Source organism: Erinaceus europaeus, chromosome 9 (genome assembly GCF_950295315.1).
Source record: "Erinaceus europaeus chromosome 9, mEriEur2.1, whole genome shotgun sequence".
NCBI lineage: Eukaryota > Metazoa > Chordata > Mammalia > Eulipotyphla > Erinaceidae > Erinaceus > Erinaceus europaeus.
The window spans coordinates 54,629,087-54,645,972 of record NC_080170.1 but is presented as its reverse complement, the minus strand read 5'-3'; the positions used below and the strand labels follow the sequence as shown (position 1 = coordinate 54,645,972).

At 38.7% G+C, this 16,886-nt stretch overlaps 1 protein-coding gene across 9 annotated transcripts in view; it reads left to right on the top strand.

Annotated features, from left to right (window-relative positions):
- Positions 1 to 16,511, top strand: part of DCAF6 (DDB1 and CUL4 associated factor 6) — a 125,442-nt gene extending 108,931 nt beyond the window's left edge. For all 9 annotated transcript variants that reach the window (XM_060197983.1, XM_060197986.1, XM_060197985.1 and 6 more), the window contains 5 exons: positions 3,054 to 3,192; positions 7,937 to 8,093; positions 9,444 to 9,532; positions 13,542 to 13,647; positions 16,070 to 16,511. In XM_060197983.1, the coding sequence (XP_060053966.1) occupies positions 3,054 to 3,192; positions 7,937 to 8,093; positions 9,444 to 9,532; positions 13,542 to 13,647; positions 16,070 to 16,134 (556 nt within the window). In that variant the 3' untranslated portion in view covers positions 16,135 to 16,511. The remainder of the gene's footprint in view (positions 1 to 3,053; positions 3,193 to 7,936; positions 8,094 to 9,443; positions 9,533 to 13,541; positions 13,648 to 16,069) is intronic.
- Positions 16,512 to 16,886: the final 375 nt, after the last annotated feature.

The following is a 16,886-nucleotide window of genomic DNA, read 5'->3' as shown; positions in this document are numbered from 1 at the left end:
TGGATCTCTTCTGTGGTGAATATTCTGTCCATGTCCTCCCCCCATTTTTGGATGGGGTTATTTGTTGTCTTGTTGAGTTTGGCAAGCTCTTTATATATGTTGGTTATTAAACTCTTATCTGATGTATGGCATGTAAAGATCTTCTCCCATTCTGTGAGGGGTCTCTTGGTTTGGGTAGTGGTTTCTTTTGCTGTGAAGAAGCTTTTTAATTTGATGTAGTCCCATAGGTTTATGCTTGCCTTAGTCTTCTTTGTAATTGGATTCGTTTCATTGAAAATGTCTTTAAAATTTATGTGGAAAAGAGTTCTGCCAATATTTTCCTCTAAGTATCTGATAGTTTGTGGTCTAACATCCAAGTCCTTGATCCACTTGGAATTTACTTTTGTATTTGGTGAAATACAGTGATTCAGTTTCATTCTTCTGCATGTTTCAACCCATTGTTTCCAACACCATTTGTTGAAGGGACTCTGCTTTCCCCATTTAATAGTCTGGGCACCTTTGTCAAAGATTACATGTCCATAGGTGTGGGGACTACATTCTGCTTCTAATTATTCTTCTTTACCTTCTTTTTTATTTTACTTATTTATTAATGAGAAAGATAGGAGGGGAGAGAGAGAAAGAACCAGACATCACTTTGGTACATTTGCTGCTGGGGATCGAACTCAGGACCTCATGCTTGAGAGTCCAAAGCCTTATCACTGTGCCACCTCCCAGCCCAGTACAGTAGACTTTTTATACATAGCTATTTGCTGACTTTTTGTTCTTCATGTGTATCATTATTAATTTCCACTTGACCATATTTGCAGAGTGTATAGTATAGTTACTATTTTCAAATATATATATATAAGTATATATATACATATATTCTTTCATTGTTTAAGAAGTATCCTCTAGTAGAATATATAATATACATATATAATATACATATATTCTTTCATTGTTTAAGAAGTATCCTCTAGTAGAATTACTTCAATTAATTTATTCTGAGATCACTCATCACAAACTGTTAGCTAAAAATGAATATTAACCTGATTATATATAGGAGTAGCATCTACAGTTACTTCATGTTTCCTAATTTGTACAGTTGAAACTTATTTTTTTAATTTTTTAAAATTTATTACATAGAGACATGAGATAGCCAGAAATGAAAGGCATGGAAGAGATAGGAAGAGAAACAGATACCTGCAGCCCTGCTTCACCACTTGCAAAGCTTTCCCCTTGCAGGTGGGAATCAGGGCTTTGAACCTGGGTCCTTGAGCACTGTAACATGTACACTCAACCAGGTGTTCAACCGGCCCCCAGTTGAAACTTTTCCTCTTAGGTAATTACTTATGGTATGAGTTAGTGACAGGTTTCCTGATATTGGTTATATAATATATAATACAGATTGATAACATCTAATTTTTTTTAATTTATGAGAAAGGGATCAGGATGTAGAGAGAACCAGACCATCTTAAGTCTTGTGCTGTCAGGGATTGAACTTGACACCACTTGAGAGTTCAGTGTCTTATCTACTACACCACTTTCTGGGTTATAGACTATTCCATTTTAATTGGAGCACTCAATAGACTTCTGAAATTCTGGTTATGCTGACTCAGTAGTCATGGAAGTTACATGGACTTCTTTTGTTTGTGAGAATTCACTGAGTTTATACCTTCCTGTACATGTGGTCTATATCAATATAAAGTTTACATGAAAGAAGACACTTTTTTTTTCTATATTAGAATCATTTGTAAGTCCCTCCAGCAGTGCCTTGCTACCCTGATAGACATAAAAACCCACTTACTTTGATGGACATAACTAGATAGTGATTTGCTTTAAAAGTTTTTTTTTTAATATTTATATACATATGATAGTGAGAAAGGGGGGAGGAAGTGAGAAAGAGAACCATAGTATCTCTCTGGTATACACATTGCTAAGGATCAAACTCAGGACCTCATGCCTTATTTACTGTGCCACTTCCTGGACTGCAAGAGAGCTAACCAGTTTTGTTTCTGTTTTAGATAGCTATAGAGAGGCAGAGAAAGTAAAAGACATGATAACAACCAGAACTTACTTATCTCAGTATGGTGGGGGCCATATTTAAACCTGGGTCACACATACGGCAAAGCAGAAGACACTAACTACCTAAGTGAGCTATGTCACCCATCCAAGAATGGTTTGTTTTATTTTCTCTTTTTAGTGAGACTGATCATATTGTGTATTAGTAATTCATTTCATCCAAATTTCTTACTCATTTATGTCTTTTTTCTTTTCTTGTCATGGTGTTGGCTTTTCTTGTAGGCTTTTTACATGTTTTTGGATTTTTGTTCTATTAGATGTCAAATTAAAATGTTTTAAAGAACAGATTCAGCCTAACAGACTTAATTAGGTAACACCATGTGTTAGGAAAAGCTACTTCTGATAATTATATCAGTCTTAAAAAGAAGCCATTATCCTATAGGCTTCAAGTCTATTACCAGTTCTGGTCTTGGGAAAGTAGCATCTGTCTCAATGTCTTCACTCTTAACACAGCATTCTAAAGAAGTGGTTCTGTTGGAAAATCCTTGTTTTATTACATTTATTGATCTCTTGACCAGTCTATGATTGTTTTACTGGAACATCTTTTAACAAATTCACAGAACTTTAGTTTATATTTTTTATATGTTAGCATAGATCTCTTTAGATTTCTCTGTATAGTTTGCTTTTTAAAATATGAAAAGGAGAAACAGCATTCAGTAGGATTTACTTATTTGTAGTAAATTGCATATTGGATTTTGTCTATATTGTTTTTATAAACTAGCCCTTTAAAAAACCAGTGTGCCGCATGCAATTTCCTTTTTCAACCAGTATCAAATATCTAAGTGATTCTTAACAAGAACATTTTTGTATTAGTAACTCAACTAGTCTAAAGTAGTCTCATTGTTATGTCTGCCTTTTTATGCTTTTGGTTGGGGATGCTTTATTGAGATAATTTAAGTTTAAATATTTTCTAGATCTGCCATATTTTAACATTTCTCATTTTCATGTTTTTTTGTTTTGTTTTGTTTCTTCATTTAATATGTAATTCATAGACGCTCTGCTGTTGCCCGAATTCAGGAGTTCTTCAGGCGGAGAAAAGAAAGGAAAGAGATGGAAGAACTGGATACTTTGAACATTAGAAGGCCGCTAGTGAAGATGGTCTATAAGGGCCATCGAAACTCCAGAACAATGGTACTGCTCATGACACGATGGAGAAATTAGTTTCATAGTACAAATGATTCTCTTCATATATTGCCTGTGTGATTTGACTATAATAGAGTTGTACCTTTGTATTTATTTATTTGCCCAGACATGGTTCCTTTAGTCCTATAAAATATGAAAAGCCTTTTTGGGTAGAGCCTGGACCCCCAGGCATATACAGTTTCACTGCTCTGTGGCTGATATTTTTTCATTCAGAGAAAGATACGTATAGGAAGGGAGAGATATAACAGTACTAGAACTTGCTCCTCGATGCTATGGCATTCCCATGTAGTGCCAGGATTCCAAGCTAGGCCACTTGCATGGCAAGATACATGCCTTCCCGGGCTGAGCTATATCTCTCCAGCCTGGAAGGCCATTATTTCTTACAAAAGCACTACCATACCAAGGAACTGCTTTAGAATCTTGAAATTTTAACTTATATAAGTAACTATCACTTCTTTTTTTTGCCTACCTTTCTAGTAGATTTTTGTAGCTTATACTAACACCCTATTGTTGGTTCCGGAGAAAAAGACTTGAATATCTGAAACGCAGTTATACTCATGCCTAAGTCACAGGTTCAACCTTCAGTATCACTATAAGCTAAGGCTGAGCCATATTCTGTTTTTTTTTTTTTTTTAAGTCTTAAAAAAAATAAGTTAGGGGGGGTCAGTCGGTTGCGCAGTAGGTAAAGTGCACATGGTGTGAAACGCACAGACCAGTGTAAGGATCCCGGTTAGAACCCCCAGCTCCCCACCTACAGGGGCTCGCTTCACAGGTGTTGAAGAAGGTCTGCAGGTGTCTGTCTTTCTCTCCCTTCTCTGTCTTCTCTCTGGATTTCTCTCTGTCCTATCAAACAACAACAGCAATGGCAATAATAACAACAACAACAAGGGCAACAAACTGGGAAAAATGGCCTCCAGGAGCAGTGGATTTGCAGTGCAGGTACTGAGCCCCAGCGATAACCTTGGAAACAAAAAAGAAAAGAAAAAATAAATAAATAAATAAAAAGAAAAAAAATTTTAAATAATAAGTTAGGACTTATTAAAAAAATAAGTTAGTAGTAGTGCACCTAGTTTAGCACACATACTACTGTGCACAAAGACCCAGGTTTAAGCCCCTACTCCCCAACTACAGGGGGGATGCTTCACAAATAATGAAGCAGGTCTGTGGGTGTCTTTTCTCTATCTCCCCCACCTCTCAGTTTCTCTATCCTATCTAATAAAAGAGTAAGGAAGGTAGGATAATTAAAAATGGCCACCAAGAGTGGTGGATTTGTAGTGCTGGCACCAAGCCCCAACAATAACCCTGGTGACAGTAAAAAAAAAAAAAAAAGTTCCAGGTATATTGCAGAATATACTATATTATTTTAATTATAACCTTTCAAGACTTACAAATGAAGATTCATTTTTTTCTCTAGATTTTATTTTTTTTAAGTTTTTTAAATTTTTTAATTTTCTTTATTTATTGGATAGAGACGGTCAGAAATCAAAAGGAAAGGGAGGAATAGAGAGGGTGAGAGACAGAGAGACACCTACAGCACTGCTTCACCACTTGTGAAGCTTTCTCCGTGCAGGTGGGGACTGGAGGTTCGAACATCGGTTCTTGTGCATTTTAACATGTGCTCAACCAGGTGCGCCACCACCCAGCCCCGTGTTTTTAATATTATTTATTATTTAAGAGAATCTTGCAAGATTAATATAGCTGTTGCTCTGCTTCATGAATTATTCATATCTTGAACTACTGAGTTATCCAAAAAGCATCTACAGAATGGTTTTTCATCTTATAGTCTAGGCAAAAAAGTGATTTTTTTGAAGTGGGGAAATAAGTAGCTTTCTATGAATATTGTTGATGTAATGAATTATTATAAAAAGGGAGTAGGGGAGATAGCATAATGGTTATGCAAAAAGACATTCATGCTTGAGAATCCAAAGTCCCAGGTTCAATCCATACCACCACCATAAGCCTGAGCTAGGAGGGGAGAAAAAAAAATTATATATATATTAGCTCAATTGTGAGAATACTTTAACAGTTAGTAAAAGGATTGCTCTTTTTGTTCTTATGGCATAAAGAAAGATATAAAAAGGAACAATTGAAGCACCTCAAACCTGGGTCCTAGTAACATGTGTGCTCAACCAGGTGCACCACTGCCCAGCCACTTCATTGAGTTATTTTTTTTAATATTTTATTTATTCATGAGAAAGATATGAAGAGAGAAAGAACCAGACATCACTCTGGTACATGTGCCGCCAGGGATTGAACTCAGGACCTCATGCTTGAGAGTCTGTGCTTTATCCACTGCGCCACCTCCTGGACCACTGAGTTATTTTTTAATATTTATTTGTTAGTACCAGAAATGAGAGAGCAAGAGAGAAGAGAAAGAGGAGAGAGAGAGAGACAGAGAGACAGAGAGAGAAGAACCAGAGCATCACTCTGGAATATATGATGACAGGGATTGAACTCAAGACTTCATACTCCAAAGTCCAGCACCTTATTCATTGCACTATCTCCCAGTCCACTCCTTTATTTATATTTTAAAATTTATTTATTGGGGACTGTGGAGCCAGCATGTTTATACAAAAAAATTTTCCCAAGACTGAGATTCCAAGGTCCCAGGTTGAGTCTCTGACACCAACATAAATCAGAGCTGAGCAGTACTCTGGTTTAAAAATAAGCAAGCAAACAAGTAAATTACTTACTTATTGGGCAGGTGAGCTGGTTTACACTAGGATGTTTCATGCACACATCCTAGGCTCAAACCTGGTACCTACTGCACTGAGAAGACCTTTTCACTCTCTGCGTCTGTCTTGCTATCTCTGTCTCTTTCTATATATTAAAAAAAAAAAAAGTTAACTTGGAGTGATGAAGCCCCAGCAATGACAAAAATGTTTACTTACTTATTAGGAAGAGAAGCAGATGTTGTCCAGGAGGTGGCGCAGTGGCTAAGGCACTAGACTCTCAATCATGAGGTTGTGAGTTCAATTCCCGGCAGCACATGTACCAGAGTGATGTCTGGTTCTTTCTCTTTTCTCTCTCTTTCCTATCTTTCTCATTAATAAATAAATAAAATCTTTAAAAAAAAAAAAAAAGAGAATCAGAGCATCATTCTTGTGTATACTGTGCTGGAGATCAAACTTGAGACTTCATGTGTGTAATTCCAGCTCTCTACATTACACAACTTCTCAGGCCACTCATTCTTTTATTTAGTAGTCATTAATGTAGTACTTAGCATTTCCCAGGAACTTTCTAAGACACTATAGAAAAGCACTGAGTCTACCTTCTGCACTCCATAATGACCCTGGGTCCATGCTCCCAGTGGGTTAAAGAATAAGAAAGCTATCAGAGGAGGGAATAGGATGCAGAGTTCTGGTGGTGGGAATTGTACCACTCTTATCCTATGGTCTTGTTAGTGTTTACATTTTATAAATAAAAAATTAAAAAGAAAAGAAAAGCACTGAATGGAGAACCCTTTTCCTCATGGGGATCTTGCTATTACTTACTGCTTTATCACGCCTGCTGGTAAACCTGTCTCATGATTTAAGATGCTAGAAGATAAAAATTCTTTTCTGTTCTTTTTTTTTTTTGTAATTTCCTAAGCCTATAAATTTATTTAACTTGAGAACATAATAAATTTTTGACTTGGGGGCTGGGCGATGGGACACCAGGTTAAGCACACATAGTACAAAGCTCAAGGACCAGTGCAAGGATCCTGGCTCCCCACCTGCAGGGGAGTCGTTTCACAAGCGGTGAAGCAGATCTGCAAATATCTCTCTTGCTCTCCCATTTCTCCTCCCCTCTTGATTTCTCTCTGTCCTAGCCAATAAAAAATGAAAAATGGCAGCCAGGAGCAGTGGATTTATAGTGCCAACACTGAGCCCCAGCAATAATCCTGGGGACAATAAGTAAGTAAATAAATCTTTGACTTGAGGATCAGACAGCTTATCGAGTACCTGATGTATCATGTTTACAACCCAAGTTCAAATCTGTCCTCAGGTGGGATGTGCTGTGGCAGTGTGGAGTCTTTTTATTTTATTGGGTAGAGACAGCCATAAATCAAGAGGATAAGGGGAGATGTAGAGAGAAAGAGAGACACCTGCAGCACTACTTCACCACTTGCAAAGCTTCCCCACTGCAGGTAGCGAGCGACCAGGGACTTGAACCTGGGTCCTTGCGCATTGTAGTGTATGCTCAAACCAGCTGCACCACCACCCAGCCCCTTTGTGTGTCTCTGTATGGGGGGCGGGGAGGCCTTGAGCAGTGGAATCACACATGTGTAAGGTATAAGACTCCTATTCCACCACTAAAAGAAAAAATTATTTGATTTGATGCCATCAAGTCAATCATCTGGATAGTGAACTTGTTTGGTTTTTTTTTTAAATATTTTATTTATTTATTAATGAGAGGGATAGGAGAAGAGAAAGAACCAGATATCACTCCAGTATATGTGCTGCCGGGGATTGAATTCAGGACCTCATACTTGAGAGTCCAATACTTTATCCACTGCGCCGCCTCCCAGACCACAAGTGAACTTGTTTTGTCACATGCACAACCCAGGTTTGAGCCTGGCATTCCTACATAACAAAAAACTTCAGTATTATGGTATCTTACCCTTTCTGCCTCTGTCTCCCTGTTTTTGTCTCTCTGAAAAAGTCAGCTCAAGTAGAAAAGCCCCAGTGAGGACTAAACAAAACAAACTTTAATTTGTATTTCCTTATACTTTCCCTCTTCTAACCTTTAGATAAAAGAAGCCAATTTCTGGGGTGCTAACTTTGTAATGAGTGGCTCTGATTGTGGTCACATCTTCATCTGGGATCGTCATACTGCGGAGCATTTGATGCTTCTGGAAGCTGATAATCATGTGGTCAACTGCCTACAACCACATCCCTTTGACCCAAGTAAGGTGATCTTTTCTAAGACCAGGACTAGTTGTCAATTAAAAACCCAGGGAGGAGGCGGGTGGTAGCGCAGTGGGTTAAGCGCAAGTGGTGCGAAGCGCAAGGACTGGAGTAAGGATCCCGGTTCAAGCCCCTGGCTCCCCACCTGCAGGGGAGTCGCTTCACAGGTGGTGAAGCAGGTCTGTAGGTGTCTGTCTTTCTCTCCCCATCTCTATCTTCCCCTCCTCCATTTCTCTACTATCTAACAACTACATCAATAACAACAACAATAATAACTACAGTAACAATAAAAAAACAAGGGCAACAAAAGGGAAAATAAATAAACATTAAAAATAAATAAATAAATAAAAATAACCCAGGAGCCAGTCGTTGCACCTGGCTAAGCACACAAAGGTTATCCCCATTCCCCCGCAAGTGCTTCACTGCTAGTGAAGCAGTGCTGCAAGTATCTCTCTCTCTCCTGGTCTATCTCCCCTCCCCCCCATTTCTCTCTGTCCTATCAAATAAAGGAGAAAAATAAATGGCCATGAGGAATGCTGGATTCATTGTGCAGGCACCAAGCCCCAGCAATAACATTGGTGGCAATAAATATATATATATATATCAGTTTGTCCTTACTGATAACCCTTGAGTCAGCTACAGCTCTCCTAGGTTTTCAAATAAAGCACTTTTGGGAAGATAGGGTAGAGTGTATGCTTCCATTATTTGTTCTTTTCTTAGTTTTAAGAGTTGACTGAATTTTTTTGCTGCTTATACAAATTGAACCTATGAGTTTGTAATCTTCACATCTAAATTAATTATGAGTTGTTACCTTCCATTTGAAATTGCAAATGTTTCTCAGAAAAGAACACAATGAGTGAGAAAGAAATTTCAGTGATTTCATGGTAGTCTTAAAACTACGTCTTGGGCAGTCAGGCGGTGGAACAGTGGATTAAGCGCACATAGCATGAAATGCAGGGACCGGCGTAAGGATCCCAGTTTGAGCCCCCGGCTTCCCGCCTCTTGGGGGAGCGGTTCGCTTCACAATCGGTGAAGCATGTGTGCTGGTGTCTCTTTCTCTCCTTTCTGTCCTCCCCTCCTCTCTCGACTTCTCTCTGTCCTATCCAACAACAATGACATCAATAACAACAATAATAATAACCACAGCAATGATAAAAACAAGGGCAACAAAAGGGAAAAAAGCTGTCTTAAGATAACTAGGAAATTTTCAGTATTACATACTCAATTTAACAAATGTGTCAAAGTAATTTCTATCTCTTCTCAATTTTGATGCACATATGTATATACGCACAGATTAAATTACTGACATTGTTTCTAAGTTTTACATTGATATGTACATTTTCTTTCTAGTTCTAGCCTCATCTGGAATAGATTATGACATAAAGATCTGGTCACCACTAGAGGAGTCAAGGATTTTTAATCGAAAACTTGCTGATGAAGTAAGAATTTCTTTTATAAGTCATATTTCATTGTGTTCCTGAAATGCTTCTTTAAAAGAATAAAGACCACAACGACCCTGAATCCAGACTCCCAGAGAGATAGAGAATGGGAAGGCTATCAGGGGAGGGGGTGGGATGTGGAGACCGGGTTATGGGAATTGTGCGGAATTGTACCCCTCTTATTCTATGGTTTTGTTAATGTCTCCTTTCTTAAATAAATAAATATTAAATTTCAAAAAAAAAGAATAAAGAAGGGAAGGAATAGATAGCATAATGGTTATATAAAGAGACTCATGCCTGAGGTTCCAAAGTCCCAGGTTCAATCCCCTACACCCCCGTAAACCAGAGATGAGCACTGTTCTGGTAAATAAAAGTAAATAAATAAATAGAAAAAAGCAACTTACTATTTGAAGGTAACAAAACAAGTTATTGTAATTTAAGTCAAGCTTTAAGAAAGATAAAGAATTCAAATGGAGGCGAGGTGGTGGTAAGTGCACACATTACAGTGTGCAAGGACCCAGGTTCAAGACCCTGGTCCCAACCCGCAGGGTGGAAGCTTCACAATTGGTGAAGCAGCGTTGCAGGTGTCTATCTGTCTACGCTTATCCTCTCAATTTCTCTGTCACTATCTAATAAATAATAAATACAGTAAATATTTTTCAAAAGGATTAAGATTAAAACATGCATATAGCTATAAATTAAGTGGTCCGGGACGTGGTGCAGTGGATAAAGCATGGGACTCTCAAGCGTGAGGTCCCAAGTTCAGTCCCTGGCAGCACATGTACCAGAGTGATATCTGATTCTTTCTCTCCACCTATCTTCTTCATGAATAAATAAATAAAATCTCAAAAAAAAGGGAAACATTTTGCTAATTTGAATATTGACTGTCATTAATACTAAAGTATATTTTAATTTAAGGAAAAACAGATTTTAGGGGCCAGGTGTTGGCACACCTAGTTAAGCTCACACATTAATTACCATACACAGGGATATAGGTTTGAGATCCTGCTTCCTGACTGCAGAGAGTCTCTCTTTTTTTTAATATTTTTATTTTTATTTATTTTTTTTTTATTAAAGAAAGGATTAATTAACAAAACCATAGGGTAGGAGGGGTACAACTCCACACAATTCCTGCAATATTTTTATTTATTATTAACAGAAATTGAGATGGGAGGGGAGATAGAAAGGGAGATAGACACCTGCAGCCCTGCTTCACCACTCATGAAGCTTTCCCCCTGCAGGTAGGGTCCAGGGGTTCGAACCTGGGTTCTTGTGCACTGTGATATGAACACAAGTGGTGAAGCAGTGCTGCAGGTGTCTCTCTGTCTCTCTCCCTTTCTATCACCCCCTTCCCTTTCAATTTCTGACTGTCTCTATCCAACAGGTAAAGATTAAAAAAAAAAATGGTAGTCTAGTATCACTTGGGTCTGAATTCTCAGTCATGCTCAGGCCAGCAGACAGACCTCTGGTCCTGGTCCTCCCAGAAAAACATAATGGCAATGGCAACACAGAACATTACTCATAATGATAGATTAAGATAATAGCTAGAAGGGAACCCAAAATTCAAGAGTTGTATAAATTAATGGTCCTAAGAATACTCACCAAAATAAAAATTTCTATATAAGAAAACTTAGTCAAAGAATAATTGTAGCAGAAATCAGAGAGATGGGCGGAGGGTAGATAGCATAATGGTTATGCAAATAGTCTCTCATGCCTGAGGCTCCAAAGTCCCAGGTTCAATCCCCCGCACCACCATAAGCCAGAGCTGAACAGTGCTCTGGTTAAAAAAAATTTATATATATATATATATTTTTTTTTAAATATTTTATATATATATCAGAGAGATAAAGAATATAGTAACAATTAAATACAATAGAAGTGAACACATGCAGAATGGCAGAAGTCAAAAGTCAAAAACAGTAAACAGGAAGATAAAATAGAAGAAGTCAGGGAGTCTGGGTGGTAGCGCAGCGGGTAAAGAGCACATGGCGCAAAGTGCAAGGACCTGCAGAAGGATCCCGGTTCAAGCCCCTGGCTCCCCACCTGCAGGGGTGTCCCTTCACAGGCAGTGAAGCAGGTCTGCAGGTGTCTGTCTTTCTCTCCCCCTCTCTGTCTTCCTCTCCTCACTCCATTTCTCTCTGTCCTATCCAACAACAATAATAACTATAACAATAAAACAAAGGCAACAAAAAGGAATAAATAAAGTTTTAAAAATTAGAGGAAGTCATCTCCTCCCTCCAAAAATAACCAGCAAAACAACAACTAATGAAGAAAATTTAATAGAACTGTGAGAACAACATTAACAGGAACAACATTCTCACCATAGAATGTAAGAAGGAAAAAAAGATTCAATTCAGAAGCAATAAATGTCACAGATAAACTAAAAAAAAAAAAAAAAGAAAAAAAGAAAAAATGAGAGAGGGGCAGGGGTAGATAGCATAATGGTTATGCAAAGAGAATCTCCCAGGTTCAATCCCCTGCACCACCATAAGCCAGTGCTGAGCAGTGCTCTGGTTTAAAAAAAAAAAAAAAGGAAGAAATAAGGGGACTCGGTGGTGTACCCAGTTGAACACATACTACCATGCATAAGAACCCGGGTTCAAACCTGTGGTCCCCACCTGCAGGGGGAAGCTTCATGAGTGGTGAAATAGAGCTTCAAGTCTCTCTCTCATTACCTCTCTTATCTTCCTCTCTCCTCTCAACTTCTGTTCTATCAACAGGAAAAAAATGGCCACCATGAACTGTTGTGGATTTGTTCTGTAGGCAACGGGCCCCAGTGATCAACCTGGTGGCAATAAAAAGAAATTATATAGCGCAGCGGGTTAAGCGCATATGGCGCAAAGCACAAGGACTGGTTAGAATCCCAGTTCAAGCCCCTGACTCCCCACCTGTAGGCAGTGAAGCAGTTTGCAGGTGTCTGTCTGTCTCTCTTCCTCTCTATCTTCCCCTTCTCTCTCAATTTCTCTCTGTCTCTATCCAATAACAACAACAAAAAAAGAAAGAAATTATAAAAAAAGAGAGAAAGGAATCAAATTCCTAAGTCCAAACTTAATCTCATCAAGGCACATAAATAAAATGGCACTGATCAAAAATAGAGACGTATGTAGAAAAAATAGAGAAGAATGTAGAGAAGGGCCAGGCAGTGATATACGTGGTTAAGCATACATAGCACTATGTGCAAGGACCAAATGAAGTCCTTGGTCTCAGACTGCAGTTACTACAGTCCAAGAAGCGACACAGTGGGTAAAGTGTTGGACTCTCCATCGTGGAATCCTGAGTTCAGTCCCTGGCAACAGATATACCAGAGTGATGTCTGGTTCTCTTCCTGCTCCTCCTCCTCCTACCCTTTTCATTAATAAATAAATAGAATCTTAAATTCTTTTTTTAAAAAATATTTATTCCCATTTTTTGTTACCCTTTTAAAAAATTTTTTTTTATTGCTGTAGTCGTTGATGTCGTTGTTGTTGGATAGGGCAGAGAGAAATGGAGAGAGGGGGAGAGAAAGACAGACACCTGCAGACCTGCTTCACCGCTTGTGAAGCAACTCCCCTGCAGATGGGGAGCCAGAGGCTTGAACTGGGATCCTTTCGCCAGTCCTTGCACTTTGCACCACGTGCATTTAACCCGTTGTGCTACCACCTGACTCCCAGAATCTTAAATTCTTCAAAAAGAAGAACTGAGGTTATCAAGGGTCCAGCAGACTTTGGCTGTTGGTGCTTTGATAGGAGACAAAGTGGTGTAACACATTTTGAAGATTGAAGTTGTCTTCTAAAACATTTAGTCTTGTTACCCAAAGTTACCTCAAAAACAAAAGTTTTTTTTTTTTTTTTTTTTTAAATGTTGAGTGGTCTGGGAGGTGGATCAGTGGATAAAGCATTAGACTATTTAAAGAGTGAAGTTCTGCTAGAACTTGCTAGGTTTTTTTTTTTTTTTTTACTTTTTTCTTAATCTTCCAGGAAAAAGTACAGTTCCTCTAATCTTTGACATGGCTATTAAACTTGCCTTCTAGGTTATAACTCGAAATGAGCTCATGTTAGAGGAGACAAGAAACACCATCACTGTTCCAGCCTCCTTCATGTTGAGGATGCTGGCATCATTGAATCACATCCGAGCTGGTGAGAACTGTCTCAGTCTCTTTAAAATTGTCATTACAGGGGGCTGGGTGGTGGCTCACCTAGGACCTGGGTCCTAGGTAGAGAGCATATATTACAGTGTTCAAGGACCCAGGTTTACACTCCAGGTCTCTACCTGCAGGGGGGAAGCTTCATGAGTGATGAAGTAATGCTGCAGGTTTCTCTCCCACCCTCTCCCCTCTCAATTTCTATCCAAAATAAAATTTAAAAAATTACCATTATATACGAAAAAAATGTATTATTACTGAAGGTAAGCTTGAAAGGGACTTAATACAATTCCCTCAAATCACAAAATGAAAGCAGCTGAGCTGGTTCTATGAACTCTTCATCTTGAACAATAACTTCTTTCCTTGTGAACCTAATTTATTGAAGTGTCCAAATGAAAACAGAGTCACCTGAAAATTTCATTGAGCTGTGCTTTTCTCCTCAGAATGAAGAAATCATACCATAAACTATAAGCTATGTCAAGTAGTTTAATAGCAGATTGGGTTGATATCATCCAGACAAAAATGAATTTTTTAAAAATGAATATAACATGCTGCAAAAGTTAAAATAGCTATTCCAGTATGTGTGTGTGTGTATATACACTTTTTAAAAATTTTTTAGAGACAACCAGAAGTTGAGAGGAAGGGGGAGACAGAGAGACATGGAGACAGAGAGACACCTGCAGCACTGCTTCACCACTTGTGAAGCTTTCCCCCTGCAGGTGGCAACCTGGGGCTTGAACCCAGGTTCTTGCACACTGTAACATGTGCACCCAACCAGGTGTGCCACCACTCAGCCCCACACTTTTTTTTTTAATTAGGTGACAAGCTGTGAGATTCATTGCCACAGATATACACTCTGCACTATGTATTACAACTAATAGTCAGGGAGTTGAATCACCTATGTTTATGACAATAGAAAAGATCTAGAGGGACCAAGTGGTGGCACACCTGGTTAGTGCACATATTACAGCATACGAAGACCCAGGTTCAAGCCCCTCATCCCCACCTGCAGGGGGAAAGCTTCACAAGTGGTGAAGCAGGGCTGCAGGTGTGTCTCTCTCCTCTATCTCCCTCTCCCCTCTCAATTTCCCTCTGTCTCTAATAAATAAAATAAATTTAAAAAAAAACTTTTCACTGATTTCCAAAAATTCGTGTTATTATCTATCATTGAATAATCACTACCATCACCATTTATAGCAGGAATGGGAACTGTCCAGCCCACAGGCCATATAAAACTCACAAAATAATTTGGTCTGACTTTGCTAATACTGCCAAAGTAGTACTTCAAATTCAGTATATCTAGGAGCTTTTTTTCATAGCAACATTAAGTGCTATTTTTAAGTTGTTTATTTTGGGGGCCAGGCGGTAGCACACCTGGTTAAGTGCACACATTACAGTGTACAAGGACCCAGGGTCAAACCCCTGGTCCCTTCCTGCTGGGGAAAGCTTCATGAGTAGTAAAGCATGGCTTCAGTTGTCTCTATGCCTCTTTGCCTCTCTATCTTCCCTTCCCTTCTCAATTTCTCTGTCTCTATCCAATAGTAAAAAAATACATGCTTTAAAAAATATTTTTTAAAATGTTTTTTTATGGCCCTCAAATAATGTTATATCTAAATTACCTGTGGCAGAAAAGTACTCCATCCCTGATTTATAGAATATTTACAGGGCATCAAGCAATATATTTATTTCAGTGCTCTCCTTATTTAGCTCCCACTTTTTTTTTTTTTTTTTTTTTTAACCAGAGCACTGTTCAGCTCTGGCTTATGATGGTGTGGGGGATTGAACCTGAGACTTTGGAGCCTCGGGCATGAGTGTCTGTTTGCATAACCATTATGCTATCTACACTCCACCCCTAGCTCCAACTCTTTACAACATAGTTGATTTGAAATAACTTACCCAAGTTACACAACTGATAGATACAGCATAAAGTCTGAATTTAAGAGCTTGTTTGGAGCTTCTCGCAGGGGACCACAGCTACTCATACACCCTCAACCAAAGATCAGTCCGTCTCTGTTCGGGGAAGGCCGTTGTCCTCTTCAGCTGAGCACGCAGCTTCGGGAGGGACGTACATGGAGCAGTGAGGGAGGAAGGGGACACCCGCCTAGCCAGCCAAATCAGCAGAATCAACCCTAGTGATCAATAGGGTGACAGGTGTTGCAGCCAGATCACCCTCACATCCAAGAATTTGAAATGAACTTCCCAAGCCCTTAACTCTCTTTGGCTGAGATACATGGTATACTTTCACTCATGGGAGTACATTCAGTTCTTGAAAATAAGGAGCAGGTGGTAACCTGTTTTTACATTGTGATATATTAAATTATATGCATCTCAATTTATTGCAAACAGAAGACATGGAAACCTATTTGCAATTGTAATGCTATAAGTATTTGCTTTTGAGGATCCTCTGTGTTTTCCAGACCGGCTGGAAGGTGACAGATCAGAAGGCTCTGGTCAGGAGAATGAAAATGAAGATGAGGAATAGCTGCCTCTCCCTGGCAAGCACTTAAATGTTCTGAAATTTGTACAAAACATTTATTATATTTTTTTTCCTTTACAGAGCTTTAGTGTAATTTTAAGCTTATGGTTTTTGAAGTTTTGCCCCTCTGGGGGGATAATAACATTGGTTTGGAATGACTGTGCATGAATTTGGGAGAGTTTGTAAAACAAAACAAGCAAAATGTTTAAAAATTTTGCCATGTTTGAGGAGTGCTCAAAGACGTAACATAAAATTTTACCCTGCCTTGTACTGTGGGGACCTGGATCCGCTCATTATAATGGAAATGCTGGTTCGGATAGATTTCAATACTTGCCATTTGCATGTTAATTGCTTTCTAATTAAAGAAGTTGGTTGTTTTAAGATATCTGGAGTTTGACTTTTCACTTATACCTTGCTAATCTGATCCAAAGTTTCCATTTTTCTGAGAGACTGTCTTTTCTCTAGTCATGCCTAGATTTAATAGCAGTTTTACTTCGATGGGATAGAAGCAAATAGATCTTTTTTCATTATCTCCTTCTACAGTATTTTATCTTCATCTCCAGTCATTGTGTCTGATGATTGGTCACACCTCATTCCCCAAATAAAGAAGTTAGGCTTCCAGCAGAAAACAGAGTGTCACAGAGTTTACATCAACACAAGCAAGCATGAGAACTTTGATCTCCCACTTCTGGGTTTCAGCTGAAGTTGCTGACAGTCCAGGCTTCTAAGTCCTGGTCTTTCTTAATCCTGAGGTCCAG